At 35.0% G+C, this 24,177-nt stretch overlaps 1 protein-coding gene and 1 non-coding gene across 11 annotated transcripts in view; one reads left to right on the top strand and one right to left on the bottom strand.

The window, feature by feature from the left end:
* Positions 1–24,177, top strand: part of CSNK1G1 (casein kinase 1 gamma 1) — a 157,075-nt gene that overhangs the window by 56,075 nt on the left and 76,823 nt on the right. For all 10 annotated transcript variants that reach the window (XM_074327582.2, XM_088797290.1, XM_088797288.1 and 7 more), the window contains one exon: positions 4,180–4,579. In XM_074327582.2, coding sequence (XP_074183683.1) covers positions 4,399–4,579 — 181 coding nt within the window. In that variant the 5' untranslated portion in view covers positions 4,180–4,398. The remainder of the gene's footprint in view (positions 1–4,179; positions 4,580–24,177) is intronic.
* LOC141570985 (U6 spliceosomal RNA) lies at positions 15,735–15,838 on the bottom strand. The gene has a single exon (XR_012495410.1). It is a non-coding gene; the product is annotated as a U6 spliceosomal RNA (small nuclear RNA).

The raw sequence follows: 24,177 nt of genomic DNA, 5'->3' as shown, positions 1-24,177 counted from the left end.
TTATTTTACTGTAATTTTTACTCCAAAAGATGCATTAGAGCTGATTATCCAGCTAGGTATTTTCGGGAAAACACGGTACCATATGATCCAGCATTCCTACACCAATAAACAATTTCATCATAAGTTATATCAGAAGAGAGAGATTTAGAAGCCTGACAACCTTTTGTGTTGACTATCAACAAAGGGCGAGTGTGTTTTGACTAAAATTTAAATATTTATGTGCCTCATTTTTAACACTGCCAATATATGAGAATCTAAAATATCAAACTGTAAATCAGTGATTTATTTCAGTTAACAGATTTGCAGCTGTAATTTTTTAAGCATTTTCTTTGATGGTTTTATAATATGACTTAATTTTTTTATACTTCATGCAACTTCTCAAAATACAATGGCATGAAGCAGTAAATATACTTTAGTCAGTTCATTCATGGTAGAAGACCATGCCTATCTCTCCCACGAAACATCCATTGCTGCCTTGCAGAGAGTGACTTGGGGCCAGATGAATTCTTGGCTTTGACCTATATCTTTTATGTGTTGGCTCAGGGTGGTAGTTACTAGAAACATGAATTTCTCCCATTTCATTGTGATAGAATGCTGTATCTTCAAAAGCAGTCTGTGAAGGAAACCTCCTCACGAGCACTGCTGAAGATAGCCATATTCCCCAACTCGAATACAAACACAGCAGACTGGGCATCAGTTCCCACCCACGATTCCCTGAATTGGATTTGTTGATTTTATGATAGGTAGTAATTCTTTGATCTGCTAGAGAGCTCTTATAATTTACCAGTCCTGAAAGCCATGGGTAAAAATCTGTTTTTATTCAGCACCTAAGTGGGGCTTGATTGATAGAGTGATGCCTTCTGGAAAGAGTAAAAACAGTTTCTGAAATAAATTACAATTTTTTATTATAAAGACTGTGGGGTCTCATACTTTTAAAAATATTTTATCTTTTCTCTAATTCAGGCATGCCTAAATTGACATTAACTACTAGAATTAGACTTCTTAAAGACTTTGCTGCTATCACTCTAAAAATTCAAATATGTATTCATCATAACATTAGACATGTTTAATAAATAAGTTACAAGTGATTGCCAATTCACCTGAAAAATAAACATCTACGTGTATTTATTGCATTTATATAATATCTTTCCTTCCCCCCTTTTTTACTATTAAAAAAAGAGAAAAAAGTATATAGTCTGTCTTCTACTGCTATCCTTGAAAGCAATTTTTTAAAAAGAAGGTTAAAGTATAACTTACCCTGGGTATTCTATTTGATCTGGTTGTTGAGCTAACTTCTTCATATGTTATCTGCTAGTAACTGTAAATAAACCATTTAATATCCTTGTGAAATGGAAATCCTAACTAGGTCTTAGTACTATTGAATTTAAGTGAAATAATACTAGCTTCTCGCTAGAGGAATTCTAGGAGTTCTTAGGGTAAATTAGGGTTCTCTTTTATTATTTGGTGTAAAATATTTGGTTGTGTCACTGGGAATCTGTTTTCTGTTAAGCAAGATTATCATAGTTATTATTTGGTATGTATTAAGTACCAATTATGTGCAAGAAATTTAAGGAGATGTGACGAAATCTCTAACTTCAAAGGCTTATAATCAAATTGAATATTATAGTACATATCAGTATAACCTGGTACGTGGGAGGTGACAAATGAGTGGTATAGATAGTGGTGCTCATCACGTGTTGATGATAAATTGGTTATTAAAGGTTTCACACAAGATGTAGGATATGAGTCAGGCCTGTATAAGACAGAAGAGTTAAGAGGCCATTCTAGGTATACGGGCTAAGAATGGATGTTTCTTGTGTTTGTGAAGTAGCTTTTTAAAACACGAATTTAAATGAGGAGTTGATATTGGAGGCACTCAAATGACAAGTTAAAGAGTTTGTAATTGGGAAGTAGAAAATAGTTTTGAGCAGTGGGTGATAAAGAAATAGAATTTTAAAAATTTCTAGTGTTTAGTTAGTTTCTTAAATGAGAACTGCCACATAAAGTGGTATTGAATATTATTCATCTTCCATAATTATGAATTAGACTACTAATGTCCCATGCATAGATTAGAAAATTGTTGTCTTAAAATGTGTGTTTTTGCTATGTTTCTAGTTATTTCTGGTCTACAATCAGGTGTTAAAATCATCCTTTTCCCAGCTGAAGGCAATTTTTGGCTTTTGGCTTTCTGCAGTTTTCTAGCCTTGCAAGTACTGTGCGTTTTTTTGTTTTAATTTATTGGGGAATATTGGGGAACAGTGTGTTTCTCCAGGGCCCATCAGCTCCAAGTAGTTGTCCTTCAATCTAGTTGCAGGGGGCGCAGCCCACATCCATGCAGGAATTGAACTGGCCACCCTGTTGTTCAGAGCTCGCGCTCTAACCAACTGAGCCATCCGGCCGCCCCTGTATGTTTTTTTTTCAATGCATACATCCAAGTATACATGGATAATGATTACTCCACTTAATGTTATGTGAGTCTAAGTGTAATGGAGAAAGTTAGTGACATGTATTATAAAAATAACCATCATCTCTTAGAAAAACGGAATGAACACAAATAAAAAATGTGGAGAGTAATAGACAAAGTTTCCAAATCTTATAAATGACACTATTATATGAATGATTATTTATGAGAATTTGGGAGTTAGTTGAATGCTCAATATTGTTGGGATAAGTTAAGACACATACTTTTCCTGTCCTCAAAAAAGTATAAGGGAAGAAAGTATAGCCTGACAGTTTCTCACACATAGACATACTCCCACCAGTTAAGATGAGATCGTCTAAATAAAACATCTTAAATTGTATTTCCCTTTTCTTACTAATATTGTTTGAGGAAGTTTTGGTAAACAACAGCTAATCACAGACTATTTGATGCAATTGGAGATACGAGAAAGAATGAGGAGAACTATAAATTCAGAGTGTTGCCCTTGTAGGAAATCTAGTAATTGCTGACCTTTTCTCATTGCCCTGATTTTTTTCTTAAAAGAATATACATTATGAATGTACATACATTGTTTTCTGAATTCAGAGAAACATTTTGTTGATGATTAGTTTTATGGAAGCCAATCGTCATTATACAGTTTTAATAATGCAAAGGAAACAGACAGAAAAGATGAAAATAAAGTTTATTTTAACTACCATAAGGAGATAAACAGATTATATTCTTGGATCATGTGCCCATTTGTACAGTCCGCTCACAGGTTTGTGTCTGTCCCTGTACTAGGGAATTGAAAGTGTCCATAAGAAGTTGACAGTCTAGACTGTACTTGCTTTATTGTATACATGCAGTAAGAACCAAGCCGCTGTTCTAATTCTTTTCCTTAAAATTTTAAGGAAAATATTTAATAAAAGGGACACATAAGTATGTGTTTAGTATGTGATTGGTGACAGTTTTTATTAATTGATACCTGGCTTATTAAAAATAGTGTCAAAATGATCTCATTGTAAATTTTTGTCTTAGTCATGAATTGGGGCACCGGAGAATTCCTGTAGGGAATGAGTTTAGTATAAGATTCCTTGTTTTGCAGCCTTATTTTCACTTTGGGATTATGCACAGGATCTGCGTCAGGCACTCTGTCTTTGTACACTTAGTCCACAATGAAAACTAGATCAAAAGTTGAGCTTTCCAAAGCTTTCGTCTAGGACTGCTTAGTACCGCTAGAGTTTCGGAAAGTCCTTCGTAGAACTAGTCTGTGTCAATCAGTAACTTTTCTTGGATTGTGTCATTGCTGTCAGTGCTTGATAGATGATGGGGATGGAGGAGAGGGTTGAGTGTTAGCCTCATTTCTGCTAGGTTCTGTCCAAATTGAAAGGAGGAGCTTTTCATTGTCCTCAGTTTATTTAACTAGGCTTAACCCCGTTGTATCTTTCTCTTAGCCACTAACAAAAAAGCCAACAAATAGCTTTCTTTTGGGACATATGTACAGTACTAGAGGAGAGCATTTCATATTAAAGGTTTGTGTGTTCTTTAGTAACCATGGTCTGCAGCCTACTGAGCTTATGTTACCAGATGAGTAACTAGTCCAGATGGCTAAACTGTTGGAGGATATAAAGCCAAAACCCATTTCAGGAAGTGATCCACTTTGCTCATTTTTGGATAAGGTCCATTGTAATTAGTGGTAACTTTCTCAGTTTGTTTTAAAATTTAATTTTTAACTGTGTGTTTTCTTGATTTTTACCTAGGTGACAAAATATCCTATGCTTGAGACCTACAGTCTACATGTCCTACAAGAACTAATCAGTGCTTTTTCATCTCCTGGAGATACATTAGAAACACAAATATGGTGCCAAAAGAACTCCTTTCCTGTCTCTGACTACAGTTTCTTTGGACATACTTTTGTTTTGAAGTGAGGTACACAGACTGAGGCGGCTCATTGTGGAGAGACTCTGTCGTGTAGGATCATGGACCATCCTAATAGGGAGAAGGATGAAAGACAACGGACAACAAAACCCATGGCACAAAGGAGTACACACTGTTCCCGACCGTCTGGCACCTCGACATCCTCTGGGGTTCTTATGGTGGGACCCAACTTCAGGGTTGGCAAGAAGATAGGGTGTGGGAACTTCGGAGAGCTCAGATTAGGTAAGAATTGGGTTATATCAGTGGCTTTCACTAACAGCAGCAGCTGTAATAAGCTATGATGTGTTTCAAGACGAGGTTTATATCTTTATGGGAAATTCTCTTAAAGAAGCCCTGTTATTAAAAGAACTAAAGAATATTTTGAATGAGACTATAGTCATTAGTTATGATTGTTACCCAAGGTTCATATCTACGTATGTGTGACAGGCTTTTAAATTTTCCACCAATTCTGAGATTGTTATGATGTAGGGAGGTCTGCATACAGATATCACTAAAATGAAGAGTCTGACTTAGTTGGTCTGAGAGGTAGAGTCCTAAATTCTGTCTTTTTAACAGATTCCCTGGTACTCCAGAAGCTGCTAGTCCGTGAACCACACTTTGTGAAGGGAGAAAGGCCTTGTTTTAGTTCAAACTCTGCCCTAGATAAGGAAGGAGTAAATTCTCATTCAGTAATACTCCGATTTAGTCTGCAAGGTTATACATCCTGTTTCCAGAGGCTTTCCATTCATATTATGTTTGCAATTCTTCCTTAAGTGCCAGCATGGGGATTGAGCTAGAATTTAAGGGAGAAATTATGTAATTTTAATTTCCCAACCAAGAAAATGGATTTTTTTATTTCAAGTATAAATTTATGAGTGAGATGGTGAATAATGACAAAATTGACTAGTTTGAAGACATGAAATTGGGAAGATGGTACATTGGGTATTTATAAGCTTTTTTATGGCCGTCCCTAGGTGAATGGGGAAGAAAAATGAAAGAGCTTATAAATGTATGAAGGTGGACATCAGCCTGAGGAATGTGAAGAGGTCCCCTTTTAAGTTAAAGTTTTTTCTTTTTTCCTCATCAACACTGAGGCTATAGATTATTATGAAGACCCATTGTTGGAGACTTTGGCCCATGGGGGAATGGGAGTGTAGGAGCATAAGATGGTTATTGCTTGTTCCCTCTGCTACTTCTGATGATTTTGCAAAAGCAGATGGATAAAGTCTTAACTTTTGATTCCCCCATAGAGAGATTCAGGGAAACATCGCTACACTAACCAGAGATCACTGGGTGCAGAATTGAATTTAGGGATGCTGAGAATGAATTTATTTTTACTGATCGAAGCCTGGCAGCCTGGAATTTTAACACCTGACTATGATAATGCAAGGTTCTTTATATTTAGTGATGTGTTCACATCTGGGTTAACAAAACCAGCGTATGCTACTGAGAACAGGAGTAAGATGTGTAATTTCACACTGCTTGAGTTCCTGGTAACTACTTAATTGCTTAGCAGCTAGTTTGGTGAATATTCATTTATGTAATGAATTAACTTTGCTCTAACATCACAATAGTACTTGAATTAAATAGATTATGACATAAACATCTACAAAATTACTGCTGTGAGGCAGTTTAAAATGCATATAAATTCATGTATTCTCAAAACATCATAAAATTGTTTAATTTTTATAAAGTTGAAGAAAATCCTTGGTCAATGAAAACTGGAAACTGTTTTATTCAGTTACTTAAGTCTAGATTTGTCTTATCTGATCTTTAAGTTTACATGAGAATGGAAGAAATCCATTCAGTTAAAAAGGTAAATTTGTAGCCCATGTATATTTTCAGAATAGTAAAGTATTGTGTTTTATTTCCATAAATCTAGGATAATTTTTTTAGTTCTTATTTTGACTTGCCTTGTAGTAAAAAAACTAGTCTTTCTTTTCAAATGGTTTTATTCTTAATGTGCTTATCAGATTTACATTAGCCCTGGGGCCATATTGTTATATCTATCTGTATTATTTTCTGTATTCTATCTAGGAATACTTACCCTGTTTCCCGAAAATAAGACCTAGCCGGACAATCAGCTCTAATGTGTCTTTTGGAGCAAAAAATTAATGTAAGACCCGGTATTTTATATTATATTATATTATATTATATTATATTATATTATATTATATTATATTATATTATATTATGTTATAAACCCCATCTTATAGTAAAATAAGACCAGTCTTATATTAATTTTTGCTCCAAAAGACGCATTAGAGCTGATTGTCCAGCTAGGTCTTATTTTCGGGGAAACACGATATTATCAACAGAAAACAGAAAAGGTACTTTCAGAATCATTTGACATCTTTTTCACAAGAGGGTGTGCTGTGTACCCCATTCCAGTATTCTCTTGCTCTGATATTTATAAGTAGAAGATTGTGCAGACAATGAAAGATGTAAACTAGGAAATTGAAAACTGAAGGCAGGGGTAGATACGCCTCCACCAATGCCTCCTACAGGGTCGTGCTTTCTTCCCCAAACTCATTTCTTTCTCTAGCTACACTGTCTCTTCTGTCCCTCAAACAGCCAAGTGCTTTTCTGCCACAGAGCTTTTATACTTAATAGTTCCTTCTGCTTGCAGAATTTGTTCCCCAAAATTTTGCTTAGCTGATTGCTCCTCATTTTTTAGGCCTCAGCTTTTTTTATGTTACCATCTCAGAGAAATCTGTGACTTATCCTCCACCTTCATTTTAAAATAAAATATTTCTCCCCAGCCACATTCTAGCTCATGAAACTGCTTTATGTTATTCATCGCATTAGCACTATCAGAAACGATTGTATGTATTTGTTTACCTGTTAATTGTCTCTCCTTATTGAATATAAGCCCCATGGAGGATAGGGATTCTATCTGTATTATTTTCTGTTGTTATTTGTGGGATGGATGGATAAATAGCCAGATGAATAGGAAGAGGGGAGAAAAAAACATGGGCTCCTTCGGGCTCCTGCTATGTGGGGGTGGTGATAGATAGTGGCCTTAATGTTTAGGCAGACCCCTGGATTCCAGACAGAACCAAAAAAGTAATGTAATGATTAGTACAGTTTGGTTCTCTGAAAATCTGTTTCCACCCGATCACCCATTTAACAAACGGTTCTTAAGTAGTTACTATCTTGCTAGACTTTGGGGAAGATACAAAGAATAACAAAAGTGTAGTTTCTGTCCTTAATCTCACAGTCTAGTGTTAGAGAGAAAGAGAAAAATTATAATATGAAGTGATACGTATTATAATAGATTGTGTAAAAACTACATTGACTGGGAAGATTACTGAAGGTATCAGAGAGGAAGTATTGTTTGATTGAGAGGAGGACAGGACTTCCACTGGTGGGCACAGGAAGAAGGGCTCTCCAGCTGTGGGATGCACAAGCACTAGGTGTTGTGAACACGCTCAGCGTGTGATCAGAGCTGCAACTATTACAGTTCTACATGGCTGGGTTAGGGGAGTGAATTGAAAGAAAGTAATAGATGAGGCTGTTAGGTTGGGACCAGATTGTGAAGTGGTTGTATAGTATTAAAGCATTTGGACTTTTTCTTATAGGCAGTGGAGTAGAGTCATCAAGAATTTTACAACAGAAAAGTGACATCATCTGGTTTGTATTCTAGAAAGATATTTCACATAGTTACAAGGTTAAATCACATAGGACAGATTGACAACTTGTGGATTTTGCTCTAATTGTAGTACTTGTCTCATTGTATTATCTTCCTCCATCTCTCTACCTCCAGGGACACTTAATGGTAGTACTTTGCTTTATTAATCTTTGTGTTCTTAATTCCTTTTGCTGTATGTGGCATATAATGGATACTTAAGAATTTTTGTTTGGCTTTATATAGTCCAGGTCAGAAATGGCCAGGCTTGCCTTAGCTCTGAAAATGGCAGTGAGATGGGAAGGAAGGGATGAATTAGGGAGAAATTTCAGAAGTAGACCGTAGGCAGGATTTGAGGGGAAGAGGTCAGAGATGACTGAGTTTGCCAGCTTGGGGAGATCACCTTTAATGGAGATTGGAAACACAGGACTAGCGTAGCAGTGGGGAAGACAGGTAGAGTTTGTGAATATATATTAATAGATTTTGAGGAGTTGCAACACGTATGCAGAAATATGAATCTGAGGCTGAGAAAAGTTGACGCTTGAGATAGGGATTAAGAATTCGTCACCAAATAGGTGTTAATGAACCTGCAGTTGTGGATGATGAGGTGAGGCTCTGTGGAGCCTGTCTGACCGGGAGAAACAGGGTCCTGTAAGGGATGCTTGAAGAGGAAGCCCTGCAGGGGAGAGTGTGAAAAGTCTAAAGAGAAGAGTTTCTAGACAGGTGGGCTAGCAAAGCCTCGTGCCCTAAGGTTAGTAAGCAGGAGAGAAACACTTACGGCCTTTGATTTTTCACTTCTGTTTATTTATTTCTGAGACGTTTCTTTTTTCCCCCTTCCTTTTGTTCTTTTAAATTTTGTAATCAGAAAAAAAGCAATAAACAAAAAGCAAAAAAATGTCCTTTATAGGAAATTATTAAAAAAGAAAATAACACGGTTATTACTAAAAATTCTTTTAAATTCTACTTGGGAAGTGTCGCCAAAGATATCCACTAATTTTCTTTAATTATCCAGAATTTAATATGTATATCAGGATATAGTTTAGAAATACAATTAAATTGTACTTAAACCTGCTTTTATGTAATTTAATATAGCATGCACTTCTTATTTCAACTTAAATACAGATCATTTATTTTTAACGTCTGTAGTTACTTAATAATTCATTTAACTAGTCTTTATACATTATACATATAAATTGTTTCTGTTTTTTAATATGAATAATACTATACTGAATATCCTGTAGTCCAAACTTGGCTGATTATTTTATTTTATTAGGATAAATTCTGTATAAGTGTACTTTCTGAGTCAAAGGATATACATATTTGCAATTTTGTTATACACTGTCAATTTGCCCTCCAGAAAGATGGTTTCCATTTACTGTGTGTGGGGAGTGGGGAGGCTTATTTCCTTTCCTCTTCACAAACCTTGAGGATTATTAGGAATCTTTTCATCTGTGCTAGTGTGACAGCAGGAAATGGTAACTTGTTGAATGTGTATGTATTCATGGGTGAAGTTAAACATCTTTGCACATTTATATTTCTTCTGTTAAGAGTTGCTTCTTTGTGGGCTTTCTCTATTTTTTTTAATGAGCAGATTTTTTCTATGGAGTCTTACCTGTGAATATTGCCACAATAGAAAGGAATTTTGAGTATTTAAGAAAGGAAGATTGATGAAGGGTGATCCTGGATAAAAGGTAGGAGAACACAATGAACTGGAAACAGATCTGCAGGTTGTTTTTTATTAATTGAGAAACATGGGACATATTTTGAGGATTTTTTTTTTTCTTTTTTTTTTTAAAGTTTTGAATTTCCTGCTGAAATCAGGCCTGGAAAAAATCATGTAAACATTAAGATACAAATGATTCTATTCCTCCAGAATTAAGAAAATGTATACTCCTAGTCTACAAACAATGGCTTGTTTTCCTTTGTTGCAAGAATAAGTAAATAGATGATTTTTTCCCCACATCTAATGGGTGTATACCTGTGTTTAATAATCTTCATGTTATCCCTGTGAAATCGATATTATTAGAGAATGTTTTTGTTTACAAACAAGAAAGTGGAGGCGTGAAGATTTGACTTTTTTGCTCTTTTCCCTCTTTGGTATCTGGTGAAATATGCAAAAGTGCATTAGAACAGAAGTATGTTTCTGGCACAGGTAAATTGGTTAAGGGTAGCAACTTGTCCTGTGACACATTCCTCCCTGGCTGCTAAAATAAGACACTTATTTTTATGACTAAAGTAGGGTGTATATGATCATTTCTGTGCATATGCTTTACTTGAACTACTTAACTGTCACTACCAACCTTAAATTAGAATTTGTAACTTCAGCTCCTGTCAGCCAGTCCTGTTTTTAGCAGTTGTGATCATTAACAGTTTCAGATACATATCAGTCGGTTTCATACTGTGTCCCATAAAATCTTGGAGCCCCTATTTCCCATTCTTAAGAGAACAGGAAAGAAAAAGTGAGCTGGCAGGATGCTCTGTTACCTATATATTGAGTTCTCAGTAATATTTTGTTTGAAAGATATGGTTCTGCTACATTAAAATTTTTTGAAAATCATTCATCTGAATAGATATAGGTTTACAATAAAACATGAAATGTAACTAACTGTATGTTCTCTAGTTGAAAGTGAAGCCATTATAAAATCAAATGTTACTTTATTCATGGTGTCGTAGGAAATCTTAGCAGCTTGAACAAATGGGAACTGTATGTTAGCCAAAACCCAAGCCAACCAACAAAACAGAAAAACATATTTTGTGCTTTATAAGATTGATAAGATTTTTCTATAAATTTGGAAATTTTTAGTGTCTGTAGATGGAACAAACTAAAACAAATTTTAGAAGTTATGTCATTACTCTCTTCCCCAGTGGTTAAAAGTAAGAGTCCTGGAGTCAGATTGCCTTTCCAGGTTTCATGTTTTTTCCTGTCAGATGAGAGTAATAGTATCTACCTTACAGATTTGTTATGAGCATATAATTCAGATAATGTATAAAATCACCTAAGACAGTGGTTGATATATAGTGAGCATATGGTTATATATATAATACAAAACATTAGAAATTTTGTTTTAATTTTTCCCAACTTTGTACAGTGTTTTCAAAATTTTACAAAAAGATAAAAAAGTAAAAAGAATACGATGATTAATATCCATAATATATTATTACCAGTTAATATTTTGTCCCATGTGCTTTATCTTTTCAGAGATATGTATATGTGTACATTTGTGTGTAGACCTGACAAAATATATTCCCCGCCCCCTGCAAGTGGTGTTTTTATGTTTCCGCTTCACAGGCATGTAAAAGATCATATTACTTGTTTTGGTTCCACAGTTTGGTGTCGAGTGGTTAAATTTAAAATTATGGCTCCAGAAATAATGTATTTTAACTTCCTTGGGAAAAAAACCATAAATGTATATACAATTCTTGTTCCTAGTAGTGTCACAGTGTAAATTTCTTTTGGAAATTTGGTACTATTCTAACTCAAGCACAATTTGTTGAGGTTAAACAACTTTAACAGATCTTGAGAAAGAATTCTTTCTGTCAATAACATAATCTTAAAAATGGTAGGAATAAACAGTTTTAACCACATTTGTTGATGCACAGTATGCGTCATGTTAATATGGTAATTTAGAAGTGTCATAGATATGGTACTTGCAGGATTATGCATTGAGATCTTGGCTAGTTAATGAGGAAAATTTAACAGTAAAATTTCCAGGATTGCTAAACCGGTTTGGAATTGTTGAGGAGGACTACAAAACTAGGATGATTATGGATTTGATTATGAAAAGAGCGCAGAATCCGTATTTACATGATGTCATCATGAATCCTAAGGAGAAAACTGTCTGAACTTAAGGTTATATTTTTCAATAAAAGGTAAAGCTCTTATTAGAGGAAGTGGAGCTCATTGCCATCCACAAGATGTAGATCATGAGTTGGGGTTACTAGGGCAAGAAAATGCTATAGATATACACTTTTTTATAATTTAATTTTTATGAAAATAACCATGTGACATAGATTTTAAAGCCCTGATCCGTGCAAGCAAGCATTTCAACTCTTTAAATGTCTGCCTAGATACCTTTTTTCTAGACATTATTAATTTTTTCAATATTAAATATTGTTTATTGGTTTTTTTCTCATACATGCTATTCCAAATTACATACATATACTCCTTGACTTATGGTGGGGTATGTCCCAGTAAACCCATTGTAAGTTGAAAATACCATAAGTTGAAAATGCGTTTGATACATCTAACCTACTCAACATCATAGCTTTGCCTAGCCTGTTAAACATGCTCAGAACGCTTGCATTAGCCCACACTTGGGCACAATCATCTAACAATGAGCACACTGTAGAGTATTGGTTGTTTACCCTCGTGATCAGGTGGCTGACTGGGAGCTGCAGCTCACTGCCGTTGCCCAGCATCACAAGAGAGTATTGTACCACATATGAGCCTGGGAAAAGATCAAAATTGAAAGTATGGTTTCTACTGAATGCTTATCGGTTTCGCACCACTGTAAAGTTGAAAAATCATGAGTAGAACCCTTTAAATTGGGGGTCGTCTGTACATACATTCCCTACATTCTTCCAGTGTACTTATGTCATACTTTTTAGTTAAGCCATTTTTCTACATGTACAGTGTAATGGTTGTGGAAATATTGTTCACTCCTGAGCCAAGAAAGCATTATTATTGTGTTTCCTTTCTAGTACATCCCTAGCCTTCCTCCCTTCAGATAAAAATTACTGATACTTGATTTTTTTAAATTTTTCTTAGTTATCTACTTACACTTTATTAATTTTTCTTCTCAAGTTTATAACAAAGTTATAAATTTTCTGTCAGTATCATTAGGTACTCTTAGCATTTGGGTTTCTCAGGTCTGCTAAGTCTGTCTGTTACCACTTGTCTCTTCACTTACCATCCAAAATGTTGACATCTCTCGTCTGCTGTTTCCTTACCTATTTCTTTTGTCCTTTTTTGTTTCTTTTGTCATTTCAGTGGGGTTTTGGAAAGTAATAGGGCTAAATGCTTAATTTTATCTGCCATGTTAAACCAGATGTCTCAATGTACATATTACGGTATATGTATTTTTATTCAGCAAAGCATTGATTTGACAGACTTTTGTGATATTCTAGTAACATGAATAAAAATATGAGCTGGCTGATAGAAATTAAGTAGATTTGTAGTTCTTTGAAACACCTTTACCAGGGAGAATTAGTTAATGGATCACTATTATCACTGATGCTGAACATAGAGTTCTGATTTTGGTTCCATTTAGTTCAACTGTGAATTGGATGGAGACCTTTGAAGGACATATAGTAGCCCTTCCCACCCCCCCCTTTTCTGCAGGGGATATAGTTAAAGACTCCCAGTGGATACCTGATACTTTGGATAATACCAAATCCTATATATACCATTTTTTCCTATATTGCATACCTAGGGTAAAGTTTAATTTATAAATTAGGCATGGCAAGAGATTAATAATAATAACTAACAATAAAATAGAACAATTATAACAATATACTGTAATAACATTTTTGAATATATGCCTTAGTAAGTAAAATAAGGGTTACTTGAAACTATGCGTTGTGATACCACTAGTCTCATAAGCGAGACAACTATGAAGTAACTAACAGGCGGGTAGCATACATACCACGGATACACTGGACAAAGAGATGATTCACGTCCAGGGCTGGACAGAGCAGGACAGCTTGAGATTTCATCATTAACTCAGAACAGCATGCAATTTAAAACTTATAAATTATTTATTTCTGGAATTTTCCATTTAATATTTTCAGACCGCGGTTGACCATAGGTAACTGAAACCGCAGAAAGTGAAACTGCAGATAAGGGGGATTACTATCCTAATGAAATCCTCACATAGTACAATGGTTGAAGTGGGGCAGCTCATACACTGACTGGTTAACATAATCAAGATTCGGCATTATCTTAAATAAGCAGTAAATTGAACAGAAAACCAGACCATGGTTGAAGAACCATACTGTACAATTTCAGGTCTGACAACTAGATTAGCAACAGTTATATGAAAAAGATGGCCTTGAGTTTATTTAGTATGACACAAGAGAGGGACCTGGCTCCCAGAAATCTAATGGTAACTTAGACTGATTTAATAAATATAGATAATCCAAATCAACAAAAGTAATAGTTAAGTTTTAGACCTGTAAGGAACCTTGGCATTATCTAGTCCAGCCTTCATCATTTTAAAGATGAGAGAAATTAGAAATTAAATGACTTGGGTTAAAGTGTAATAAACTACTTACCATAAACTTGGAACTAGAGCCAAGATCAGGGACATCCCAAACAGATAATAAATACCGAATTCCAAAGTTGGTAGTCATTGGCATTAAACATAATTACCAACTCCTAGGAAAAGCAATATAAAGTATAAAATGATAGCCAGTGATTCTTTCTTTAACTATCTGGTTTCTATGCTGGACTAGCTTTAATCTTCAGGGATTTTCTAGGAGGTGAGGAACGAAAGCATTAGTTAATTAATAATTAATATTTTTTTATTTTTTATTTTGCAAAGCATATATTTTGAAATTTAGAGGAAAATTGGAGGATATTGTGAAGTGGAAGAAATTATAAACAGTGTATCTTATTCAACCCATAGCTTTTTATTTGAATAAGACAGTGGGAAATGTGGCTAGAGATGTGAGCAGAGTCTGTTCTTGATTAGCTTTGGGCCATGATGTGGATTTTGGACTTTATCCTGTAGGCAGTAAAAAATCTTGGAAGGAATTACATGTCATTTCCCTACCCAGAACATAAATTAATTAGAATTTCTGATGTGTCCTCTTTACCCCCAAAAGGTGTAATTTTTCTGTATTGTTAAAAATACAGGGCAATCTTTTTTACCCAGTGGTGCTGATATCTAAAGAATAATAGTGGCAGTTTCTCTGGTTTGTCTGGATGGTAAAAAGCTTAAACAGTAAATGCTTTGTGATTTCAAGTAATGCTAAATGTCTCTTTGATTAAAGGGCTCTCTTCTAGTTAGTTTAGGCTTTTATACTGTGAAACTAAAAATTAATATGCCTTTTTGAGATTGCAGTGCTGCTTTATTCTACGTATCTTTATTTTATAAACTACTTCAGAGATGGATTAATCTAAATAATAATTAGATTGTTTGAATTTGAACATCCAGACTATAGAGAGGTTAAGGATAATTCCAATTCATGAAGCTTGTTTTGTTTGGGTTTTTTGTTTGTTGGTTGGTTGGTTTTGGTAGACAGAATTGTAACATCACAGAAAATTAGAGCAAAGTCTTTGTTCAGTTGTGTACATACATGTATATACATATACACATATGTATATATGTACTTCTATTAATATAAACAAAGTTGGGTATGCTTTGAGATTCTACTTTCTTATTTACTAAGTTGCTATATGATTTTCATAAGTTTAATGTTTTCATTCTGTTTCTTCAAGCAGATTACCACAATTGTTACCATATAATTGGCCTTCCAGTTACTACTACCTTTTATTATTATAATAAATTAATAACACAGTAGACATTTTCATGAAGATACATTGTTATCAGAAATATAACATATCATCCTTCAGAGCTTACTAGATAAATTAGTTTTATTTTATCTGTATGGGCAGGAAATTTATATCGTTACAAAAATTTTTTTCTTGTGATGAGAACTTACAAGATTTACTCTCAGCAACTTTCAAATATGTAATACAGTATTATTAACTATAGTCACCATGCTGTACATCCCCGTGACTTATTTATTTTATAACTAGAAGTTTGTAAAAATATGTAATACTTCATGAATTTGCATGTCATCCGTGTGCAGAGGCCGTGCTAATCTTCTCTGTATTCCAGTTTTAGTATATGTGCTGCCAAAGCAAGCACCACATACACTCTTTATTAAACCTGAAACTTTAGAAACATTTCCATTGTAAATGATTTTGCTCTAAATTTTTATTGAAGGAGTGTCATCCATCTGGCAGATACTATTACTTTTCTAATTAAAAGATATAATGTGCTTCTGGAAATGGAGCATGAAGGAAGAGGTCTTGAATCATTATTATACAAAAGTATGTTTTATCCAAAAATGAAATTAAGAAAACAGTTCCATTTATAGTATTGAAAAAGAATAAATCTCAAAAACAGAATAAATTTAATAAAATGAGTGTAAAATTTATACTCTGAAAACTACAAAATATTGTTGAAAGAAATTAAAGACCTAAATACATGGAAAGACATTAACATTCATGGACCAGTCTTAATACTGTTAGGATGGTAGTACTCCTCAAATTTATCTACAGATTCAACACAATTCCTGTCAGAATCCCAGCTGGCTCTTGGTAGAAATTCACAAGCTGATCCTAAAATTGGTATGGAGTTGCAAGTGACCCAGAGAGGCAAAACAATATTGACAAAGAAGAACAAAGTTGGATGACTCACACTTTTTGATTTCAAAATTTACTACAAAGCAACAGTGATCAAGACACTGCTACTGGCATTAGGTTAGACATAAATCAATGGAAACGAATTGAGAAACCAGGTCTGTGGTCCATTGCTTTTTGACTAGTGTCCCAGGGCCATTTAATGGGGAAAGAATAATTTTTCAACCAATAATGCTGAGACAGCTGGATTTTCATATACAAAAGATTGAAGTTGAACCTTTACTTCATACTGTATAAAAAAATTAATCACATGGATCAAAGAACTAAATGTAAGAGCCCAAACTATAAAACTCATAGAAAACATATGGGTGAATCTTCATGCCCTCAGAGTTGGCAGTGGATTCTTACAGTATGACACTAAAACTACAAACAACAAAAGAAACAAATCGATAAATTGGACTTCACAATAATAAAAATTTTGTGCTGCAAAGGACACCATAAAGAAAGTAAAAACAAACAAACACATAATGGGAAAACTTTGCGAATTATACCTAATAATGGACTAGTATTCAGAGTATGTAAAGAACTCTTACAACTCAACAATTAAGGCTGACAATTAAGTTCATGAACTTGCCAGCGATTAACATTGTCAGCACTGTACAAACAGCTTGGTAAGGTTTCATAAACTTGGTGTATCAGTGTCTCACAGCTGTGTTCGTGTCAACGTGTGCCGGTGTTTTGCTGAGTGGCGTTCATTATTGTTGCATGTTTTTGTATGCTATTGTGAGAATGCCTGAGCTTGAATTAGAGCAACAAGCAAATATTAAGTTTCTTGTTAAACTTGGCAAGAGTGGAAGTGAAATCAGGGACATGTTAGTCTGAGTTTATGGGGATAAAGCCATGAAGAAAATGGCAGTGTACAAATGGATTAAACGTTTTTCTGAGGGGAGAGAACATGTCACTGATGAAGAGAGGTCAGGGTGGCCAGTAATGAGCAGCACTGACAAAAACATTGCAAAAATTCATCAAATTGTGCATCAAAATCGTTGGCTGACTGTGAGAAGCATAGCAGACGAAGTAAACATCCTCAGAGAAACAGGAAAATCTTAACGGAAAATCTTGGCATGAGAAAGGTGTGCAAAAATGGTCCCACTGGAGCTCACCGATGAAGAAAAGTAAAGGAGAGTCGAAGTTTGCCAAGACCTTTGGAGAGGCAAGACAATGTTTTGGGCCATGTTACCACTGATGATGAAGCATGGGTGTACCAATATGATCCTGAAACAAAGCGTCAAAGTGCACAATGGAAGTCAGCCAATTCTCCATGACCAAAAAAGTTCAAATCAAGAGTCAAAACGATGTTGCTAACCTTTTTTGATATCGGAGTGATTATTTGTTACGAATTTGTACCAACTGGACAAACAGTTAACCAAGTGTACTATTTGGAAGTGCTGAAAAGCCTGTGTGAAAAAGACGAAAACGACCTGAACTTCTTGCCAACAGTTCATGGCTCTTGCATCACAACGATGCACCAGCTCACATGGCACTGTCTGTGAGGGAGTGTTTAGCCAGTAAACAAATAACTGTATTGTAACACCCTCCCTACTCACCTGATCTGGGCCTCAATGACTTCTTTCTTTACCCGAAGATAAAGGAAATGTTGATAGGAAGACATTTTGATGACATTCAGGACATCAAGGATAATACGGCAGCTCTGATGACCATCCTAGAAAAAGAGTTCCAAAATTGTTGTGAAGGGTGGACTAGGCGCTGGCATCACTGCATAGCTTCTTAAGGGGAGTACTTCAAAGGTGACTGTAGTGATATCGAGCAATGAGGTATGTAGCACTTTTTCTAGGGTGTGTTTGAAAACTTAATTGTCGGACCTTCTAAAAAGACAACCCAATTTAAAAATATGCAAAGGATTTGATAGACATTTCTCCAGAGGTGACATAGAGATGGCCCTTAAGCATTTGAAATGATGTGTCAGCCAAGCACAAAAGAATCAAAAGACTTTGACTTGAAATAAATGGCAAAAATTTATTCAAGGGTCTTAGGGTTTGCAAGTCAGAAACACAACTAGGCCACACACAGAGTGTTCCAAAGAAGAAAGAAAAGCTAAGAGTTCTTATAGTAAAAAGTACATTCTTGAGAAGAATCAGTCCTGCATTCTTAGCCTCAGGGTTTGTCCCAGATGGTAATCTTCCAGATGTCCGGTGGTTTGAAGAATGGATGTCAGGCGGTCTGAACACATGAACTTTCTTTCCTGAGTACTTCAGGGGATAATCAGAGGGTTATCTATATAATATATCTATCTCCAGGCATAACTTAAGTTCCCAGGCTACTTAAAGCAAGAGTAACATCATTTCCTTATGCTTCAATCTACTTCATTTTAGTAATTTAACAGCTTGACTCTAGAGACTCCATTTGATTTTTTCACTTTTTCCTCATATTTTCGCCATCATTAGTAATTGGGGAAATGCAAATCAAAACCACAGTAAGATACCATATCATACCGATTAGGCTGACTAGAATCAAATAGATAATAACAGGTGTTAACTGGGGAGGATGTATAGTAGAAGTCAGAGACCTCATATGCTGCTGAAGGGAATGTAGAATAGTGCAGCCACTTTGGAAAACAACCAGGCAGTTTCTCACAAGTTAAATTTAAGAGTTACCATTTGTGCCAGCAATTCCACTCTTAGGTATATACCCAAGAGAAACGAAAACGTGTATTTACACAAAAGCTTGTACATGAATATTCGTAGCACTTTTCATAGCTTAGAAGTGGAAGCAAGCCAGATGTCTATGACTTGATTAATAAAGAAAATGTGGTATTTTTTCACCTTAAAAGGAATGAAGGTGCATGGTACAACAATTGATGTACATTGTGCCAAGTGGAGAAAGCCAGTCCCAAAAACCACATATTATATGATTCCATTTATGTGACATATCCAGAATAGGCAAATCTTTTGAGACAGAAACAGATTAATGGTTGCTAAGGACTGGTGTTGGGAGTCGGGGGAGGGTCAGAAAGACTGTTAAATGGGTAATAATTAAAGAGTATGAGTTTTCAAGTAGATGGAAATAGTCTAAAATTCATTGTGGAGATGGTTGCACAACTCTGAGCATACTAAAACCCATGAATTCACACTGTAAATGGGTGAATTGTATGGTGTATGAATTATATCTCAAAAGCTTTTACTAAAATATGTAGGTTTAGTCAAAATTGATACCACAGACTTGTTAATATAATTATGTAACTTCATACAGTATTATTGGACTTAAAGTTTGTGTAATCACTTGGTATTGGTTGAAATTATTTTTCCCACCTGTGAAACTACATTTATAGTTAGACTTGGGAAAGTTTCAAGTTTCTTCACATTTGATATATTTTTAATTTTTCTGTAAGTTATTGATTGGCAATAAGACTATTATATCATTTATGGTCAGTCTTAAATTATACATTGTCTATCATGTTTTTGTAGCCTTATACACTGTTTCATAATCACTTGAATAACCATGAGCAAGATCGTCTTACTTGTTTTTCCTTACAAGGTTTTTAAGCTAATCTATAAAAGGCAATATTTGAGTAGAGATGGTGCTGCTTTGATGTTTATTATTCTCCACAAGGCAAGATTTTTTTGACTTTGAATGAGAATCTGATAGCCGTAGGTTAACGTTTCCGTTCTAGCCATTAAAGCAAACGTTTTACTAAAGAACACTGCATTGCCTAAAATTCTACAGATTAGAGTTTAGCAAGTCCATTAAATTGTTGCCATTAAATTGTTGAGATTTCAGTGATTTACTTTTAAAGTACAAACTGATTTTTTGTTACATTTTGACGTGGTCTCTCCAAAGACCACGTTCTCCCATTATAAATTGGGAGTGACTGTGCTCAAAATGACAATAGTTATTCTTACACTGAGAAGGTAGGTCTTAGAATTTTTTACTTTCCTAAAAATGGCATTTGTGGGTCTGAAACAGATTGCGCAGATTCATTTTTTTTAACTTTGTGGTAAAAAATACAACATAAAATTTACGGTCTTAACCAATTTAAGTGTACAATCAATAGGGTTAAGTATATTCATATTGTTGTAAAACAGATCTCCAGAACCTTTTCATTTTCTCCAGCTGAAATTGGGGAAAGTTAAACAACATCCTCTTTTCCCTCTCTCCCTAGGCCCTGGTAACCATAATTCTATGTTCTTTTCTGTGAATTTCACTATTTTAGATACCACATAAAAGTGGAATTATATAGTATTTGCCTTTTTGTGACTGTCTTATTTTATTTATCATAATATCCCCAAGGTCCATGTACATTGTAGTATGTGACAGGATATCTTTCCTTTTTAAGGCTGAATAAAATTCCACTGTTATGTATCACAATATTCCATTGTAAAATTCCATGTATATACCACATTCTGTTTATGCATCTGTCCTCCATTCATCCATTGATGGACATTTGGGTTGTTTCTACCTCTTGGCTATTATGAATGGAATTAACTTGGTAGCTTCTTAATGCTTAGCTTAAGCTACCAAGACATTAGAGTTTTGATGTGGAGGAAGAGGCAGCAGTTTGGAAATAAGATACAAATATGAGGAAAGGTGGACCTCAGTAGGGTGACTACCTTTTTGGCCTAGTTGTCCTTGGTGACTAATGAGAGTAATTTATGATATCAACTCAACTTACACTTACCAAAGAATTCTTCCTGAGAAGGATTGTCTCTTATGTTTCAACATGCTTTTAGATGAAATACAGAGTGGATTTGATAAGTTTATTGTCCTGTAAGCATATGACCCCGAAATTCCGTTCTAGGTTTGTGCCCAAGAAAATGCATATATACCATGTTTCCCTGAAAATAAGACCTAACCAGAAAATAAAAGTCCTAGCATGATTTTTCAGGATGACATCCCCCGAACATAAGCTCGAATGCGTCTTTTGGAGCGAAAATTAATAGAAGACTTGGTTTTATTTTCGGGGAAACACAGTATGTGTACCAGAAATATGTTCAAGAATGTTCATAGCAGAATATCTAAGTCATGCACACTAATAAACATGAACTAGAGAGAACTAACCCCCCCAATTAAAAAACGTAAAAAATCATGCACTACTAATACATGCAACAAAATGGATGAATCTCAAACATAATGTTGAGCAAAAGAAGGCAGACACAAAAGAGTGGTTATTGTATAATTACATCCACAGATGTTCAAAATAAGCAAAACTAGTTTCTTGGCTGTTGCAGTTAAAACAGATTAGTTTGGGTGGTGGTAGATGAGGATTATTGATCGGGAAGAGGCACAAGAAAGGCTACTAGAGTGCTGAAAATATTCTCTCCCCAGATGGTTATTTGGGTATATATACAGATATGTAAACATTCACTGAGCTGTACACTTAACATTTGTGCTCTTTACTTCATGTAAGTTATAACTTAACATAAAAGAAAAATTAATGATAAAAAAATTTTAAAGACGTGATTTGTACAAGAGGATTAAATTTTGATTTTTAGATGTCAGTAGTATGTGTTGGTGACCCTCACAAGCTTTCCACCTGTTCCTTAGGAGGAGCTGCTTCCTAATCACTGACTATGTAAACAAAGCGGAAAAATTATGCACAGACTCTCTAGGAAATTGTCCAAATAATTAATAATAAAACAAGACTTAATCAAAAAAAGAAAGTACGTTAACTAACATAGCTTCTGTTGACGTAAGTACTTTCATTAGGGCAAAAAGTAACAGATACAGGTGTATCACTGGGATCCGTGGAGATACTGTGGTTTCTCCAATTTGTACATTAGTTGAGTGTCTAATTTTACATATAAGTATTCTTCTGTACCTGCTGTAACTTCATTAATAGCATCTGTATTTCCTCTTAAAACTTGCATTGTCATCTAGAATGGAGGGCTATAGTCTTCTTGGCAGGAAAATATTAATAAAATAGACTGTTTTTGCCTCATGATCAAGTTCAAGTCATGGTCATTCCATGGTTTTAGTTCTTGTAAAATCTATTGCTTTGCGTTGAACTTTGATCATAATTTTGTTTTTTCACTTTCAACCCTTTTACTTTTCAAAGAACCATTTGGACTTTTCTTCCTGAATTGCTGAAATGTCTGACTGGGACTATAACCTTCCCCATATCTGTGGGTCTCCATCTGGTCTTCCAATTTTCCCCATTTATATTGCAGAGGCCTCCAAATAACAAGGAATCCATCTGCTCTAAAAGAATACTTCAAATCTTTTAGATGTCCGTAATGAAATATCTGCTGATTTGCTTTAAAATTGGGTGAGGTTTTTGGGGGAAATCATATAACTTTGAAATTTTGCGTAGTAAAATTTTAAAGGACACTTCAGTATTTTTCTGCTGCAGAGTATCATTCTTTTTGGGGTGATTTATTTTCATTTTTCTCACCACTATAATATAGAAAGTTTTACACATTTGCCTAAAACATAGGCCTCTGTAAGTACTTAACAGGCGTCCCCCTCTTGAAATGGGGTGTGAGTCTTTCTTTGACCCCATTAATAAGTGACATCCCCCACCCCCTTTTACCTCACTCTACTCAGCCTCACTCCAGACTTTAAGCTGCTAGAAAAACCCTCATTTTTCTTACTAACAGATTGATCAGAATATCATAGTTAATAGTTAGGAAAGTCATGAAAGCTAGTCCAATCACTGACCTAAGCTTTTTATTCCAAAACGAAATAATTGAAACTGCTTTTCAGAAAGTTTTTATTGATGGCTTTTATTTATTTATTTATTTTTACCATGATCCACACTAAAAAATAAATATTGTGATCAAATACATACACTAATATGTGTGTACCTGAAACAAAAGTTTCATGAAATAACACCCTTTCTAAACGCAAGGTACTCTATTTTTTATCGTATACTATTTTTCTTTAAAGATCATGTTGGTTAAGACCCACTGAATTTATTTATTTCACACTCCATTAATGGATCATGTCCTACAAATTCCAAAACACTTTAAATTGTCAAAAACAGATACATCTTACGGATTTAGCATGTTAATAGTAAACATGCATTATACCATTACCAGTGGTGTTAAGGAAGATTTAATAAGATTTTTTACAATAAACTACTTACTGACATTAATAATTAATCCCTTCAGAAAACGTGGCACAAAAAGAAATTATCCTTGCTGTTAACTGCTAACCATTTGGAAAATGTCTCTGCATAGTATACTAATATACCAGTAGAATCAGGCCAGTAAAAAGGAGGAAGACCTCTGGCGTTTTTCTTCAACGTTCTCGTGCCCTTTATTATCCTCGTACCCCTGCACACACTGCCCACTGAGAGATGCCCCGCGCGGTGGAGGCAATAGGCCAGCCTGTCCTGTTTGCCCTAAGTAGACATGGTAACCAATCCGAATTACATAAAAGTGGTTTCTTGGCTTAACTCCTAATTGCCTCAAGTTCTTTGGCTGGATTTTTTTTTTTTTTTTTTTTTTACAAATTCTAGGTAGTAACTTATAAATGCACTACTTTCACTTTAGGGCAAGAAAATGTGACTGCTGGAAATCTAATTAAAAATGGGAATCAGAGGCTGTTCCTTTATCAGGAACTGATATGTTCCTTTATCAGTGTGACTGAGAGCTGAGACCTGCGGGTTCTTTGAAATAAGGCTGTGCCTGATGAAGCTTACAGTAAGTGCTGTGTCTGTAGGTGACTTAGGGAAACAGGAAGTCCTCACGCAGTGGGTTTTATGGGCAGCATCACCTCCAGCACTGCTGCTTCAAAAGGGCTGAGTTTAGATGTAAAGCTCCAAAAACGACTGTGTAATGCAGTTTCTTTTCCATTAACAATACAAGAACCTATAGCCAGGAA

Source organism: Rhinolophus sinicus, chromosome 3, assembly GCF_057876585.1.
Source record: "Rhinolophus sinicus isolate RSI-liver-muscle chromosome 3, RSI-T2T, whole genome shotgun sequence".
Classification (NCBI taxonomy): domain Eukaryota; kingdom Metazoa; phylum Chordata; class Mammalia; order Chiroptera; family Rhinolophidae; genus Rhinolophus; species Rhinolophus sinicus.
The sequence above is the reverse complement of the archived record's forward strand: the minus strand, read 5'-3'. Positions and strand labels throughout refer to the sequence as shown.